Raw genomic sequence first — 12,088 nt, 5'->3', positions numbered from 1 at the left:
TGTTACAGATCATGTCTAATTTGTATATCTTTTGAATGCCCCTCGTATAGCTTGAAATTGTTTGTCGTAAATAGGTAGACTGGTTTGCAAGATTATAGCGGGACCTTGGGGATATTGTAATCATTTGTGGGTTTTCGAAAGGACATTTTAATTTTGCTGTGCGCATCGTACCGATTATGTCGAGTACCTATAGTATTTAATACGAAATTAAATTCGTTTTAATTATTAACAACGTCATAAGCCGTTTAAAATAAAAAAAAATCAGAAGGCAGGCCGCTGTTTGTGCGGTAAGTTGGTTCAAACCAAAACGAGGGGGGGGGGTATTAATAATTCGAGGGTTTAATTTACGATTTATTTTAGGCCTTTAAAGTTTAAAATAATTATTGCCTAATTCAGTTTGGGAAGCATCGGACGTGAATTCGCGGTTTGCGAAACAACCGTAGTTCTTTGAAGGTTTGCCGCCAGTCACTGTCAGTTGGGGTTTGTGGAAGCTAAGCACGGTATTGGGAACCAGGAAAAGCCGTAGTCGCCGGAAGGATTAAAACTCATCAGGGGATTGTCAAGATCGCTCCCGCGACGATTCGGGGTCTCGTTCATTCACTTCATACGGCAATCTACACCTTGGGTTCTGGTCACCACCACTCTCAAACCACATACGAGAGTAGCACCTTTAACGATATCTAGCGATGGAGAGATACCCTTAAATTACAGACAGCTCGGTATTGTAAAAGCCTGCATATTTAGATTTTTTGTGTTACCTTGAAAATAACCGCCAAATAGTTTTGGGCGATATAATTCTTGAATAATTTTCTTTGAATGTGTGTCACTTGGTGTTTTGCATGCAAGGGAAGGGTGAATTGGTGAGTGTGGTATCGTATTTTTTTATGCATTGTCTTTGTGTACTAGAAATAAGTATAGTTATATTTTTTTTCACAATTATCTATATATATAAATTGTATCTGGAGGAATGTATCGTTAGGCCTTATATTGAAAACGCTAAAATCTATTAAACATAATTAAACAAATTCGTGTACCGAATTTTATGCGTTATCACCAGGTCGGTGATAATACATCACAATGCTGGCATATATGAAGGAAATGTCAAAGGTATTTAAATCTTCTATATTTTGGTGCATTCATTCAAAACTTAAAGCAATGCTGCGATTAAAAAGTGGAACAGATTTGGAAGCATACCTTAAATTACGCGCGTTTGTGAAAGCTTCAACCAAAGGATAGGTACAAAAGCCAAAGAAATGTTCTGCATTTACAGAAAGCGACCTAAGATGATTTTTTTATTTCATCCAGATGACAGTTTTAAAAGTCATACTTGAAGTATCGTTACTTAGCAACTTTAAAGCACGTGTGTTTTAAAGGCCCTTTTTCGCACGCATTTGAGTGTTTAAAACGGAGATTGTAGTTCAGGTATAATAAAATAGTACATTATATATCAAGGTAGAGAAGTATAGTATTATTGCCTGAGCACCAAGATTACATCTCGAGGCGCTTGCGCCGAGGGGTGTAAGGTGCGAAGGCAATAATAGACTTCTCTACCGTGGTATATATACTATTTTTTTCACTACTAGCGCTTGAAGTCCTCTAAATTAACATATTCTGTTGATAAGAAAGTGAACGGTTGGACAGAATTTGTTGTTTATTAATTTAACATGTCAATCAAGTGCGTAGAAGTACAAGTCAAACAGGCCGTATTTTGTTCTGTCATTGAGATATTTTCAAAGAGTAATTTCGTTCGAATTTTTTCAAAATGTGATAATTTTAGGTATATAACTTCTCTGGAAATTGCGAATGGTGGCAATTATTCATTTTAGAGAACTTGTCCAAACGTTTATTGAGCGAAATTTCGGGTTGTGTTTTCTAAAAGTGACAGCGTGACAGTTCTCATTATTGACTACTAGTTAATAATGTCCACATTATTAACCACTTTGAACAAATGCCGAGAAAGCCTACTTTACAAGTGGAAAAAAGGTTAATAATCATGTCATCAGACGCTAGTAGTGAAAAAAATATATTATTTAAGTTTAGGTATTCAGCGCGGAACGGCAGTGTCGGTGACGTCATTTTACGTAATTCCACGAAATACGATTTCCCATACAAACAAAAATTTGTAAAGGCGATTCATAGGCGACTCCACTCTTTTTTGATCGCATGGTCAAGGCATGCTCTTAGCAAACTAGATGAAGTGACGTCTCGAAATTATTTTTCCAATCGCAACTTTAAAGTCTTGTAACTTTGCCATTTGTGGAGGAATTGTCATTATTAATTAATAACAAAAAACTGGAAACTTCTCCATTGTCGACGATGCGGTCGCTGTCGGCGTAGTGTCCCTAGTAATTTTTTTCCGAATAGTCGGCGTTGTGGGCACGTTCGGCCTAGTGTCCCTTGCACACTTGTCGGCGATGTGGGCATGGTCGGCGTAGTGTCCCTTGTACACTTGTCGGCGATGTGGGCACGGTCGGCGTAGTGTCCGTCGGCGAAGTGGGCATGGTCGGCATTGTGTCCCTTGTACACCTGTCGGCGATGTGGGCATGGTCGGCGTTGTGTCCCTTGTCCACTTGTCGGCGATGTGGGCACTGTCGGCGTAGTGTCCGTCGGCGTAGTGTCCCTAGTCGGCGATATGGACCATCCAAAAATCGGGTCGGCGTTGTGGGCATTCGGCGAAGTGTCCCGCCCCCCTGTGTTGTTGGTTCAATTGGTTGAGACCGTAAAAAAGAACATTAATGCTGGAATTCTGTACATATGCAATCGTTAAACCGTAAAACCGTACGCCCGTAGCTTATAAGTTGATCGTAAGCGAAATTTTACAAAACCTTAAAATTTGCAATTCTGTGCGCCGACTCGTAATGAAAAGCGTTACGAGTCGCCGTTACCGAGCCGTTCCGATCGCAACCAACTTCACTTCTATTGTTTTCATTGACAAGCCGGTAGTGTACACCATTTATCCCTTGGTTTCCTTGCCGTTTGGACAGTTTACTGAAGTAAAATTGAATATAGAGTAGCATTATGAGGTAAGATTTTATTATTGAAGATTACATTGTACATTTACAATGTTATTTCTTTGTTTAAAAAAAATTAATATCCTAACCTAAAAATGACAATTTACATTTTTTTAGCTTAGAAAACAAAAAGAGAAAGAGAACCAAGAACACAACAACTAATCAATATAATATTTACTTATATTACATGGAAAATGACTACCATATGCGATCCAATACAATCAACCCATCGCTAGATGTAAATTACATCGAAAATTAAATGGGGTGAAATGTCAGAAAAGTTAAATTCTGATCCAGATGGGCCTCAGCTGACTGTAGCTGATTGGAAAAAGGTAAAAACGATATGATTTATACAGCAAACTTCAGCACAAGTTTTGTAGCATTATTTTAAATCTCTTCATCGCTTTTTTTAAATAACCATCTTTTTTAGCGTTTTACAGATTGGAAGTACTTTGTGAAAAACAAATATAGGAAATTAAATGAGCACCGTTTAAAGACTGGATCAGGTCCTCAAAGCAGTATAACACTAACAGACATGGAAGAACGGGCACTCTGTGTATGGGGAAAAGTAACCGTAACCGGTGCGTTGGGTGTTACAAACTTCGATGGAATTTTATTAGATTCAGATACCATGATAATACCTCTTGAGGAGGAAATTACTGAACCAATGCCGGTTGAAGATGATACACCAGTAATAGTACCACCTGAAATTGAACCGGCTGTTACACCCGTTCCACCGCAAAAACCTGGGACAAAAACTCTACCTCGGCAAAAGCCATTGTCGATTGTGACAGAAAGCTTATTGAATACAATGAACAAATCCGAAAAAAATATTGAAGAATTAGGTTCCATTGTAAAACAATTTTCCGAAGAGTACATAAAGTGTAAAAAGGAAAAAAACAAAAACGAGCTTCTTCGACTTAAATTTGAAGTGGCAAAATATAAATTTGAAAACCAAAACTTTAAATTTGATTTTGATTAATAGTCTTTTTTTTAACATAAATGTCTTGGAGTTTTTTTTTTGTATTTTATAATAATAAATTATTTCTTATATATCTAGCTCTTGTAGCCCTCCCTTCTTGCAGAACATCATTGTACTCCAAATTGCCTTCTAAAAACATTGTACATTTTATTTGAGGTAATGATGTACATGAAAACGTTTACCTATGCCAATCTCGTCTCTATATTCTATTTCTTCCTCCGGAAGAGGAATCCTTGCCCGGAGAGCAATATTGTGAAGAACACAGCAAGAATAAATGATGTTAGCTGCTCTACTCGGATGGTATAAAAGAACTCTGTGCCTTGACAAACATCTAAAACGTCCTTTTAATATGCCGTTGGTTCTTTCAATAACATTTCGAGCCGTCTTGAATTGGTTATTAAAACGTTCTTCTGGGCTTCCTTGCTCAAAATTCGAAAAGGGAGTAAATAGCCATGGTTCAAGGGGGTATCCGCTATCACCTGTAAATTTGGTAAAAAAAATTGTTTTTTTTCTATTATAACATTGTTAAATATGTTTAAATACCAAGTAAATGCGTGGACTTATCTCCATTATCATACTCCCGCTTTAAATAAGTTTTAATATTACTCATTTGCCATATTGCAGAATCATGGACGGACCCAGGATATCTGGCATTGCAAGCAATAATTTTTGTGTTAGAATCCGAAATCTAATTTTACAAAATAAATAATTAATATTCATTTTCTATACGTCTTATCCTTTAACATACGAGCATAACATTTATTGAGTGTTTTCCTTTTCTGTTTATATAAACAAAAGGGGGATGGTGAACGTCATTCGTAGGTGGAGCAAGAATTTCAACATGAGTTCCATCTACAACTCCAAGAACACCACGTACATTCCACTTGTTGTAAAATCTGAATAAAGTTGAAGGTTTTATCTAAAATACTTATGTGCTTAATGTTTTACCCTTGTTTAATATTATTTTTTGTTTCGAAGTCAGTCGGAAATTGAACCCATTCTGGCAACAAATGTTGTGATATTAAAGATGTTATTTCGTGTATTATTCTTGAAACTGATGGCTGACTCAAAGAAATCCAACAGCTACTTCCTACAGGATTTTGAAATGAACCAGTGGCAACAAAGTTTAGTGTTGTTAGAACCTGTCGAATTTGGGTAATTATTGCACTGGCACCGGCACATAAGAAGGCGACAGCGGGCTATACCATTTTTTAAACAATGGCTATACGCAGACTGCAGAACCCACTCAGTGGCGCACAAATTAATAGAATATGAATAGTAAGGATGCGTCATCTTTCGCCTTCTTATGTATCTGTACCTGTAGGTACCAATTTGTAGTTATTACAGCATAGGTATTGAAAATGATATGTATAAAAATATACCTAGGTATTACCTTTAAATGAAGCGGAATACTTCCTGTGTTTTGGTAATGGGGGCCTATTTCCTCGATCAAACCCATTACACTTACTTTGTCCAAACGAAACATTTGTTTAAAGTCTTTCTCGCTTGTTTCAAAAACATTAAGCGAGTCCCTTAACTGTCTCTTCGTTATTCTCATGAAATTACTTAAAAATAATTATACGCAAATTTTAATGTTATATGAAGTTTGTTTATGAAAATTGCGTTATGCTTTTAAATATTGATTCTTACCGATCATTATCTTCTTCGAGAAGAGCACCAATATGTAAATAGAAGCGCATATTATTCATTTTGATGCGCTCGGATAAGTTTAGGTCAGATAATCTGTCACCGTAAGAATTTACGACAAGCCGTAGGGACTTCCGAGAATTTGTAAGATCCGGGCGGACACAGAATTGCCTTTTTTAGTTCCGATCTTACGAGTGCCCGTAAACCCGCTTACGATCTCGGATATTTTACACAGAATTCCAACATAAGCTTGCATTCGCAAGAGAACATTATTGGACCGATTCGAACATAGTACTATGCTGGGTAAATAAGCCTGCGAATTCGTGGAAAACGTTTGTATCCAATCGCGTTGGGAAAATTCAGGAGCTTACTGAGGCCAGTCAATGGTCACATGTAAGCGGTATACTTAACCCCGCGGATTTGGTTACACGGGGTGTTTCTGTCGAGACTTTGCAGCAAAATCGTTGGTTTGAAGGCCCTGAGTTTTTGGAATCCATCGAAATAACGTACTCTTCTAAAGTAAAAAATGAAACTTCTGAAACATTGGAGATGCGATCGTCAAGCACAGTGTTCACCGCGGTTGTAAACATAAGCTATGAGTTATTCGAAAGATTTTCAACTCTCACTAAACTAATTCGTGTGCTAGCATGGTGTAGGCGGTTTTTCAAAAATTGTGCCAAGATTAAAACGAAAGGAGTATTAACCTGTAGAGAGTTGGCCGAGGCGGGGCTAGTAGTTGTAAAGGCACTAGGCAGTACAGGGAGAAGCCTTTCAGGCTGAATTAAAAAACATGAAAGTGGGTAATGCGAGTGGGGCAGGCAGATTGTTAAAATTAAACCCATTTCTAGATGACAATAATGTAATTCGTGTGGGGGGAAGGTTGAAGAATTCTCAATTGTCGTACAATAGCAAACATCCCATCGTACTACCAAAAAATCATAAATATGTCGAATTATTAATAAAGCAGGAGCATGCGAGACTCTTGCACGCGGGTGCTCAAGCAGTCCTGGCAACTATACGAACGCGGTACTGGATTCTAGGCGGTCGAGATGTTGTCAGAAGAGTATTGAGGAAGTGTATCATTTGTTTTCGTACTAAACCGTTAAATTATAGTCCTCTTATGGGAGATTTGCCAGCCATGAGGTCTAACGCCGTAAGCCCATTTTATACTTCCTCTGTTGATTACGGAGGCCCATTTCTAATTAAAGATAGTAAATTACGGAATAGAAAATTCATAAAATGTTACTTATGTGTTTTCGTTTGCGGAGTCAGCAAGGCTGTACATCTAGAGCTTGCCACAGACCTGACTGCCTCCACTTTTTTGCTAGTATTGAAACGATTTATAGCCAGAAGGGGCATTCCCAAAGAATTGTACTCGGACAACGGAACAAATTTTGTCGGAGCTTATAATCAATTAAAGAATATAAGGCACGAGTTGGCTTTATTAACAAAAAATGAAGAATTGCAAAATTTTATCACAAAAAATAATATCGAATGGCACTTCATGCCTGCCAATTCGCCGCACATGGGTGGCTTGCATGAAGCAGCGGTAAAATCGGCAAAATGTCTCTTATACAAATTAATTAATAATGTTCATTTTACATATGAGGACTTTTATACACTCTTATGTCAGATAGAAGGCGTATTAAATTCTCGTCCTCTTACCACTATGAGTACCGATCCCAATGATTATTCCGTTTTGACCCCTGGCCATTTTTTAATTGGCGAGGCGCTGGTGGCAATACCCGAAAAGGAGGTGACACAACGAGCATTCAATTCGTTGAAGAGTTATGAAAAGATCTGTCGCATCCAGCAACAATTTTGGGAGCGTTGGAATCTAGAATACCTCACTAGTCTGCAGGAAAGGTCGAAATGGCGTTCAAGCAAGGGGGTCCAACCCAAGGTCGGCGACCCAGTGTTGTTAATGGAGGAGCATCGCCCCCCACAAATGTGGACCCTAGGCAGAATCACACACCTGACCCTGGCTCAGATGGGATCGTGCGGGTGGTCAGCGTCAAAACACCGAATTCGGAAGTCACAAGAGCAGTTCGTAAGGTCTGTCCTCTGCCTCTAGATGTTGAACAGCCGTTCCAAGGGGGGGAGGATGTCGAGTCCGATCCTGGAAACCAGAGGAGGTCGTTATTGCGCAGAAGCAAGAATGAGTGACGTCGATATATTTTAAGCTTTGCATCACTTTGACTTTGACATGCATTTGTAGTAGTCGCAATTTATGTTCTTGTATATTTTCACGTTTGGGTTTGCAATTAAACATTTTTACTACAGTCCACAATTTTTTTATGAGAGCTACGTCGAAACATTAGGGTTGTATAAGTTTAGTAAAGTTAAGTTAAATGTTGTAGTAGGGGCTAATCCTAAATTTCTTAAACCACGGGTTTTGCCTATTGCATATAAGAATTTAGTTGAAAAGGAGTTAGACCGATTAGAAAAGGATAATGTAATAACTTTGATTGATAATTCGGAATGGGGTACTCCTTTGGTGCCTGTTTTTAAAAGTGATGGGTCATTGCGATTATGTGCAGATTATAAATTAACTATAAATAAGTTTTTAGAGGATGTTAAGTATCCTTTACCTCGTATTGAGGAACTTTTCAGTAAATTAGCAAATGGCAAAAAGTTTTCGAAACTGGATTTAAAGCATGCGTATAATCAACTAGAACTAGAGGAGAGTACTCAGGTTTTATTATCTTGGAGCACCCATAAGGGAATTTTTAAAATGAATAGATTACCGTTTGGAACAAAACCAGCTTGCGCAATTTTTCAGCAGATCATTGAAAAGACGTTGCAGGGTTGTAAGGGCTGTGTAGTAGTGACAGGTGCAGATGACACAGAGCATTTAGAAAATTTAAGAGAAGTTTTCCAAAAATTATTACAAGCAGGGTTTAAATTGAGACAGACAAAATGTAAATTTTTTCAAGATCAGATCAAGTATCTGGGTTACATTATTTGTAAAGAAGGCCTGAAAAAGGATCTTTCAAAAGTTAAAGCAATTTTAGATTGCCCTACTCCAGAGAATGTTTCTCAGGTTAAATCTGTTTTGGGTATGTTAAATTATTATTGCAAATTTATACAAAATATTACTGAGTTGTTGCACCCATTATATAACCTTTTGCGAAAAGATGTGGATTTTGTTTGGAATAAGAGTTGTGAGGAGTCTTTTTTGAAAGCAAAAGAAATAATAACGTCAGATAATGTATTAGTATATTTCGATCCAAATTTACCTATTAAACTTTCTTGTGATGCAAGTGCATATGGCGTAGGGGGAGTTTTGTCACATGTAATGGCAGATGGAAGCGAAAAACCAATATGTTTCATATCCAGAACTTTAAATTCAGCAGAGAAAAATTATTCAATGTTGGATAAAGAGAGTTTAGCTATTTATTATTGTGTTAGGAAATGTGCACACTATTTAATAGGACACAGGTTTTTATTATGCACAGATCACAAACCGTTGGTTTATTTATTTGGTGATAAACGAGGCATTCCACAAATTGCAGCAGGGCGTATGCAAAGGTGGGCGGTATATCTAAATGGATTTGATTTTGAAATAAAGTATGTAGAAGGAAAATTAAATTATAGTGCAGACTGTATGTCTCGCTTACCCTTAAAAAAATGTAAGGAAAATAAAATTATTAGGAAACGACACTCATTTCTAAATTTTGTTATGGAAAATGATAGTCTACCAATAGTAGTTGAAGATGTTAGAATAGAAACTCAAAAAGATGCAGAATTTCGTCAATTATACAAATATATACTGAACGGTTGGCCAGAAAATTCAAAAAATTTTCCTTATTATAATAGAAGGTTAGAGCTAACTATTGAAAATGGTATTATTATGTTGGGTCATAGGGTGGTTATTCCACTAAAGTTTAGGATTCAACTTTTGGATGAGCTACACATGACACACGCTGGAATAGTAAAAATGAAAAGTAAAGCAAGGTCAATTTTTTGGTGGAATTCTATAGATAGGGACATAGAAAAAATCGTACAGAATTGTAGTTCTTGTAGTTTAGAGAGACCCAACCCTAGAAAGGCGGCGGTTATTCCTTATTTAGAATCTTCAAAACCGTTTGAAAGAGTCCATATTGATTTTTTTGGGCCATTTCAAAATAAAATGTTTCTAGTGCTAGTAGATTCATATAGTAAGTGGCCAGAAGTATGTATTCTTTCAAATACAAGAGTAGAGACTACAATTGAGGTTTTACGAAGTATATTTGCTAGGTGGGGATTACCGAGACTGATAATCTCTGATAATGGACCCCAGTTTACTGCGTTAATGTTTAAACATTTCTGTAAAGTCAATGGTATTAAGCACACTCTAACAGCACCTTACCATCCTGCGACGAATGGTGCTGCTGAAAACGCAGTGAAATCAATTAAAAAGGGTATTAAGAAAGCATTAAATGATCCTAGAAACCTGAATACTTCATTAAACACAATTTTAGCACGTTATTTGTTGGAATATCGCACGACACCACATTGCACGACTGGAGAAACTCCATCCTACAAAATGTTGAATAGAAATATTTTCACTAGACACCATTTGCTTCAACAGGAGAATAGTACTCTAACTAGGTTAAGTAAAGCTGTAAATAGAGGTAGGGACGAAACATTTAAAGAGGGTGATAGAGTATATGTTAAAGACTATAGGGGTGAAAAGGAAACATGGGTTAAGGCTAAAATTGTAAAAGTGATAGGACCTAGATCTTATTGGTGTAATGTAGAACAATTAGGAGTACTGTGGAAACGTAATCTAGATCAAATGTTTAAGTGTAAAAATGTGAGTGGTAGTGATAGAAAAGGTGGTCACGAACTTTTAGATAAGGAGAAAAATTGTAACAATCATTATAATACTTCAAACTTGTATGATTCTCATGAATCACCTAATCAAATTGTAAATGGAGCGGTTAATGAAAATGTACATCCAATAGAATCTTCAAGGCCGAAAAGAAATATTCGGAAACCAATTAGACTAGATTTGTAATGATTTGTAACTACATTAAGGGGAGAGTGGTGTAGTGTATCGGAAGTGGCAACACTGCCGATAAATGACAGAGACACACAAAAACTGCGCTTCGTCAACCACGGTGCATGTTGAACCAGTGTCGAGCATGTATCACGTTTTCATTTTTTGTATTTTGTAATATAAGGGGCAAGTTGACGAAAATGCACCAAATTAGTTTTTTATATTTTCTTTTCTTGTTGATATACATTTATTTGATCTTTGGGTGACATAATGCAGGAAGTGCTTAAGTTATGTTACAAATATAGTAGAAGTTAAAAAAAAGTAGAAAGTATTTTTTCTATTTGTTTTTCCTTAACCACGTCAACTTGCCCCACTCTCCCCTAGACGTGACTATAAATGTTAAATTTTTAGAAAATGGATAATTTATTTGGCAATAAGCCATGGATAGAACCCCTGGCAACAGCGTCTTCTTCGGTGGAAACTGTAACAATTAATTTTCCTGAAATGAATGCTGCTTCATCTTCATCTTCAACTCCAACTGCGGAAAGGCCAAGGATTAGCAGCACAAGGATTGCAAAGTATGGTATAGTACCTACCTACTGTACACAAATTATGATTGACACATGAATTACACAGGAACTGCTAATAGAAAGGTGGTTGATGTCCTTACTAAGATACGTGATGACCGGCAAAGGCATCACGAAGAAAAAATGAATCAACGGTCACAGGCCATAAATCTTTTGAAAAGTCCCTGTAAAACATAATTTGAACGTTGTTTCAATAAATAAAAAGCATACTTGTAGTTGTATAGAATGTACTCCTTTGCGGTTAACATATGATTCTGAGTGTTCTTTGGGAGCTGTAATTGAAATATGAGTGCCATCGATCGCACCTATAACACCCGGAAAACCGGATACTGCTTTAAAGGCTGCTGCACTGGTGATCATTCCCTCATTTGTTGGCCATGTAATAAATTGATTGGATAATTGATTTAAAATGCCGACTACATTTCTTACACAATATATTGCAGAGGCATTAAAGCGATCACTTACTGACCTGTAATTGAAGTTCTTTTACAATAGACTAAAATTTATTACAGAAACTTAACCTGTAAGAATCAGGCGTTCCTAAGATCCATAATGTTATAAGCAATTGTTTTTCTGCTGGTATAGCAGGTCGCCCTGGTCTCGCCCTTTTTACGAGAATTTTGGGAGCTATCAATTTTAAAACCATTTCAAAAGTTACCCTTTGCATTCTAGAAAATATAGCATACAATTACAACTGGTATATTTATCCCTATAAATAGGTACCTAAAATGAGATTGAAATTGAGCATTTCCATACAAACGAACGTTTTCAACATAATTTTGTATTCTAGGCAAAGGTTCCTTTTTCTTTTCAGAATACGTTGCTGTTAATAAAAACACTTCTTCATCGGAACTACTAGATTCATCAAAAATTATTT

The 12,088-nt window shown here is 36.8% G+C and overlaps 3 protein-coding genes across 3 annotated transcripts; 2 read left to right on the top strand and 1 right to left on the bottom strand.

The window, feature by feature from the left end:
- The first annotated feature begins 3,241 nt into the window (after window positions 1-3,241).
- On the top strand, window positions 3,242-4,018 carry LOC116160037. Its single transcript, XM_031473157.1, has 2 exons — window positions 3,242-3,343; window positions 3,442-4,018. Exons 1-2 carry the CDS (start codon window positions 3,281-3,283, stop codon window positions 3,991-3,993), a joined length of 615 nt encoding a protein of 204 aa, XP_031329017.1. The 5' UTR covers window positions 3,242-3,280; the 3' UTR covers window positions 3,994-4,018.
- Window positions 3,976-5,727, bottom strand: LOC116160036 (putative nuclease HARBI1). Its single transcript, XM_031473156.1, has 7 exons — window positions 5,644-5,727; window positions 5,387-5,558; window positions 4,942-5,135; window positions 4,742-4,889; window positions 4,537-4,681; window positions 4,176-4,472; window positions 3,976-4,122 (listed from the first exon to the last, which is right to left on the bottom strand). The coding sequence occupies exons 1-7, from the start codon at window positions 5,700-5,702 to the stop codon at window positions 4,040-4,042; spliced, it is 1,098 nt and encodes a 365-aa protein (XP_031329016.1). The 5' UTR covers window positions 5,703-5,727; the 3' UTR covers window positions 3,976-4,039.
- A 265-nt stretch (window positions 5,728-5,992) lies between these two features.
- On the top strand, window positions 5,993-7,887 carry LOC116160035. Its single transcript, XM_031473155.1, has 2 exons — window positions 5,993-6,784; window positions 6,815-7,887. The coding sequence occupies exons 1-2, from the start codon at window positions 6,431-6,433 to the stop codon at window positions 7,712-7,714; spliced, it is 1,254 nt and encodes a 417-aa protein (XP_031329015.1). The 5' UTR covers window positions 5,993-6,430; the 3' UTR covers window positions 7,715-7,887.
- Window positions 7,888-12,088: the final 4,201 nt, after the last annotated feature.

Source organism: Photinus pyralis, unplaced genomic scaffold, assembly GCF_008802855.1.
Source record: "Photinus pyralis isolate 1611_PpyrPB1 unplaced genomic scaffold, Ppyr1.3 Ppyr1.4_LG1, whole genome shotgun sequence".
NCBI classification, from domain to species: Eukaryota; Metazoa; Arthropoda; class Insecta; order Coleoptera; family Lampyridae; genus Photinus; species Photinus pyralis.
Note: the sequence above shows the minus strand (reverse complement) of the source record. Positions and strands in the feature narration are given on the sequence as shown.

Excerpts from the sequence above, each read along its gene's own strand:
- LOC116160036 (XM_031473156.1), bottom strand. The coding sequence starts at position 5,702 with ATGAATAATATGCGCTTCTATTTACATATTGGTGCTCTTCTCGAAGAA. Across the intron at positions 5,136-5,386 it reads GTATTCCGCTTCATTTAAAG|GTTCTAACAACACTAAACTT; the intron begins GTAATACCTAGG and ends CAAATTCGACAG. Across the intron at positions 4,682-4,741 it reads ACTCAATAAATGTTATGCTC|ATTTCGGATTCTAACACAAA; the intron begins GTATGTTAAAGG and ends TTGTAAAATTAG.
- LOC116160037 (XM_031473157.1), top strand. The coding sequence starts at position 3,281 with ATGTCAGAAAAGTTAAATTCTGATCCAGATGGGCCTCAGCTGACTGTA. Across the intron at positions 3,344-3,441 it reads CTGTAGCTGATTGGAAAAAG|CGTTTTACAGATTGGAAGTA; the intron begins GTAAAAACGATA and ends CATCTTTTTTAG.
- LOC116160035 (XM_031473155.1), top strand. The coding sequence starts at position 6,431 with ATGAAAGTGGGTAATGCGAGTGGGGCAGGCAGATTGTTAAAATTAAAC. Across the intron at positions 6,785-6,814 it reads GAGATTTGCCAGCCATGAGG|TCTGTTGATTACGGAGGCCC; the intron begins TCTAACGCCGTA and ends TTTTATACTTCC.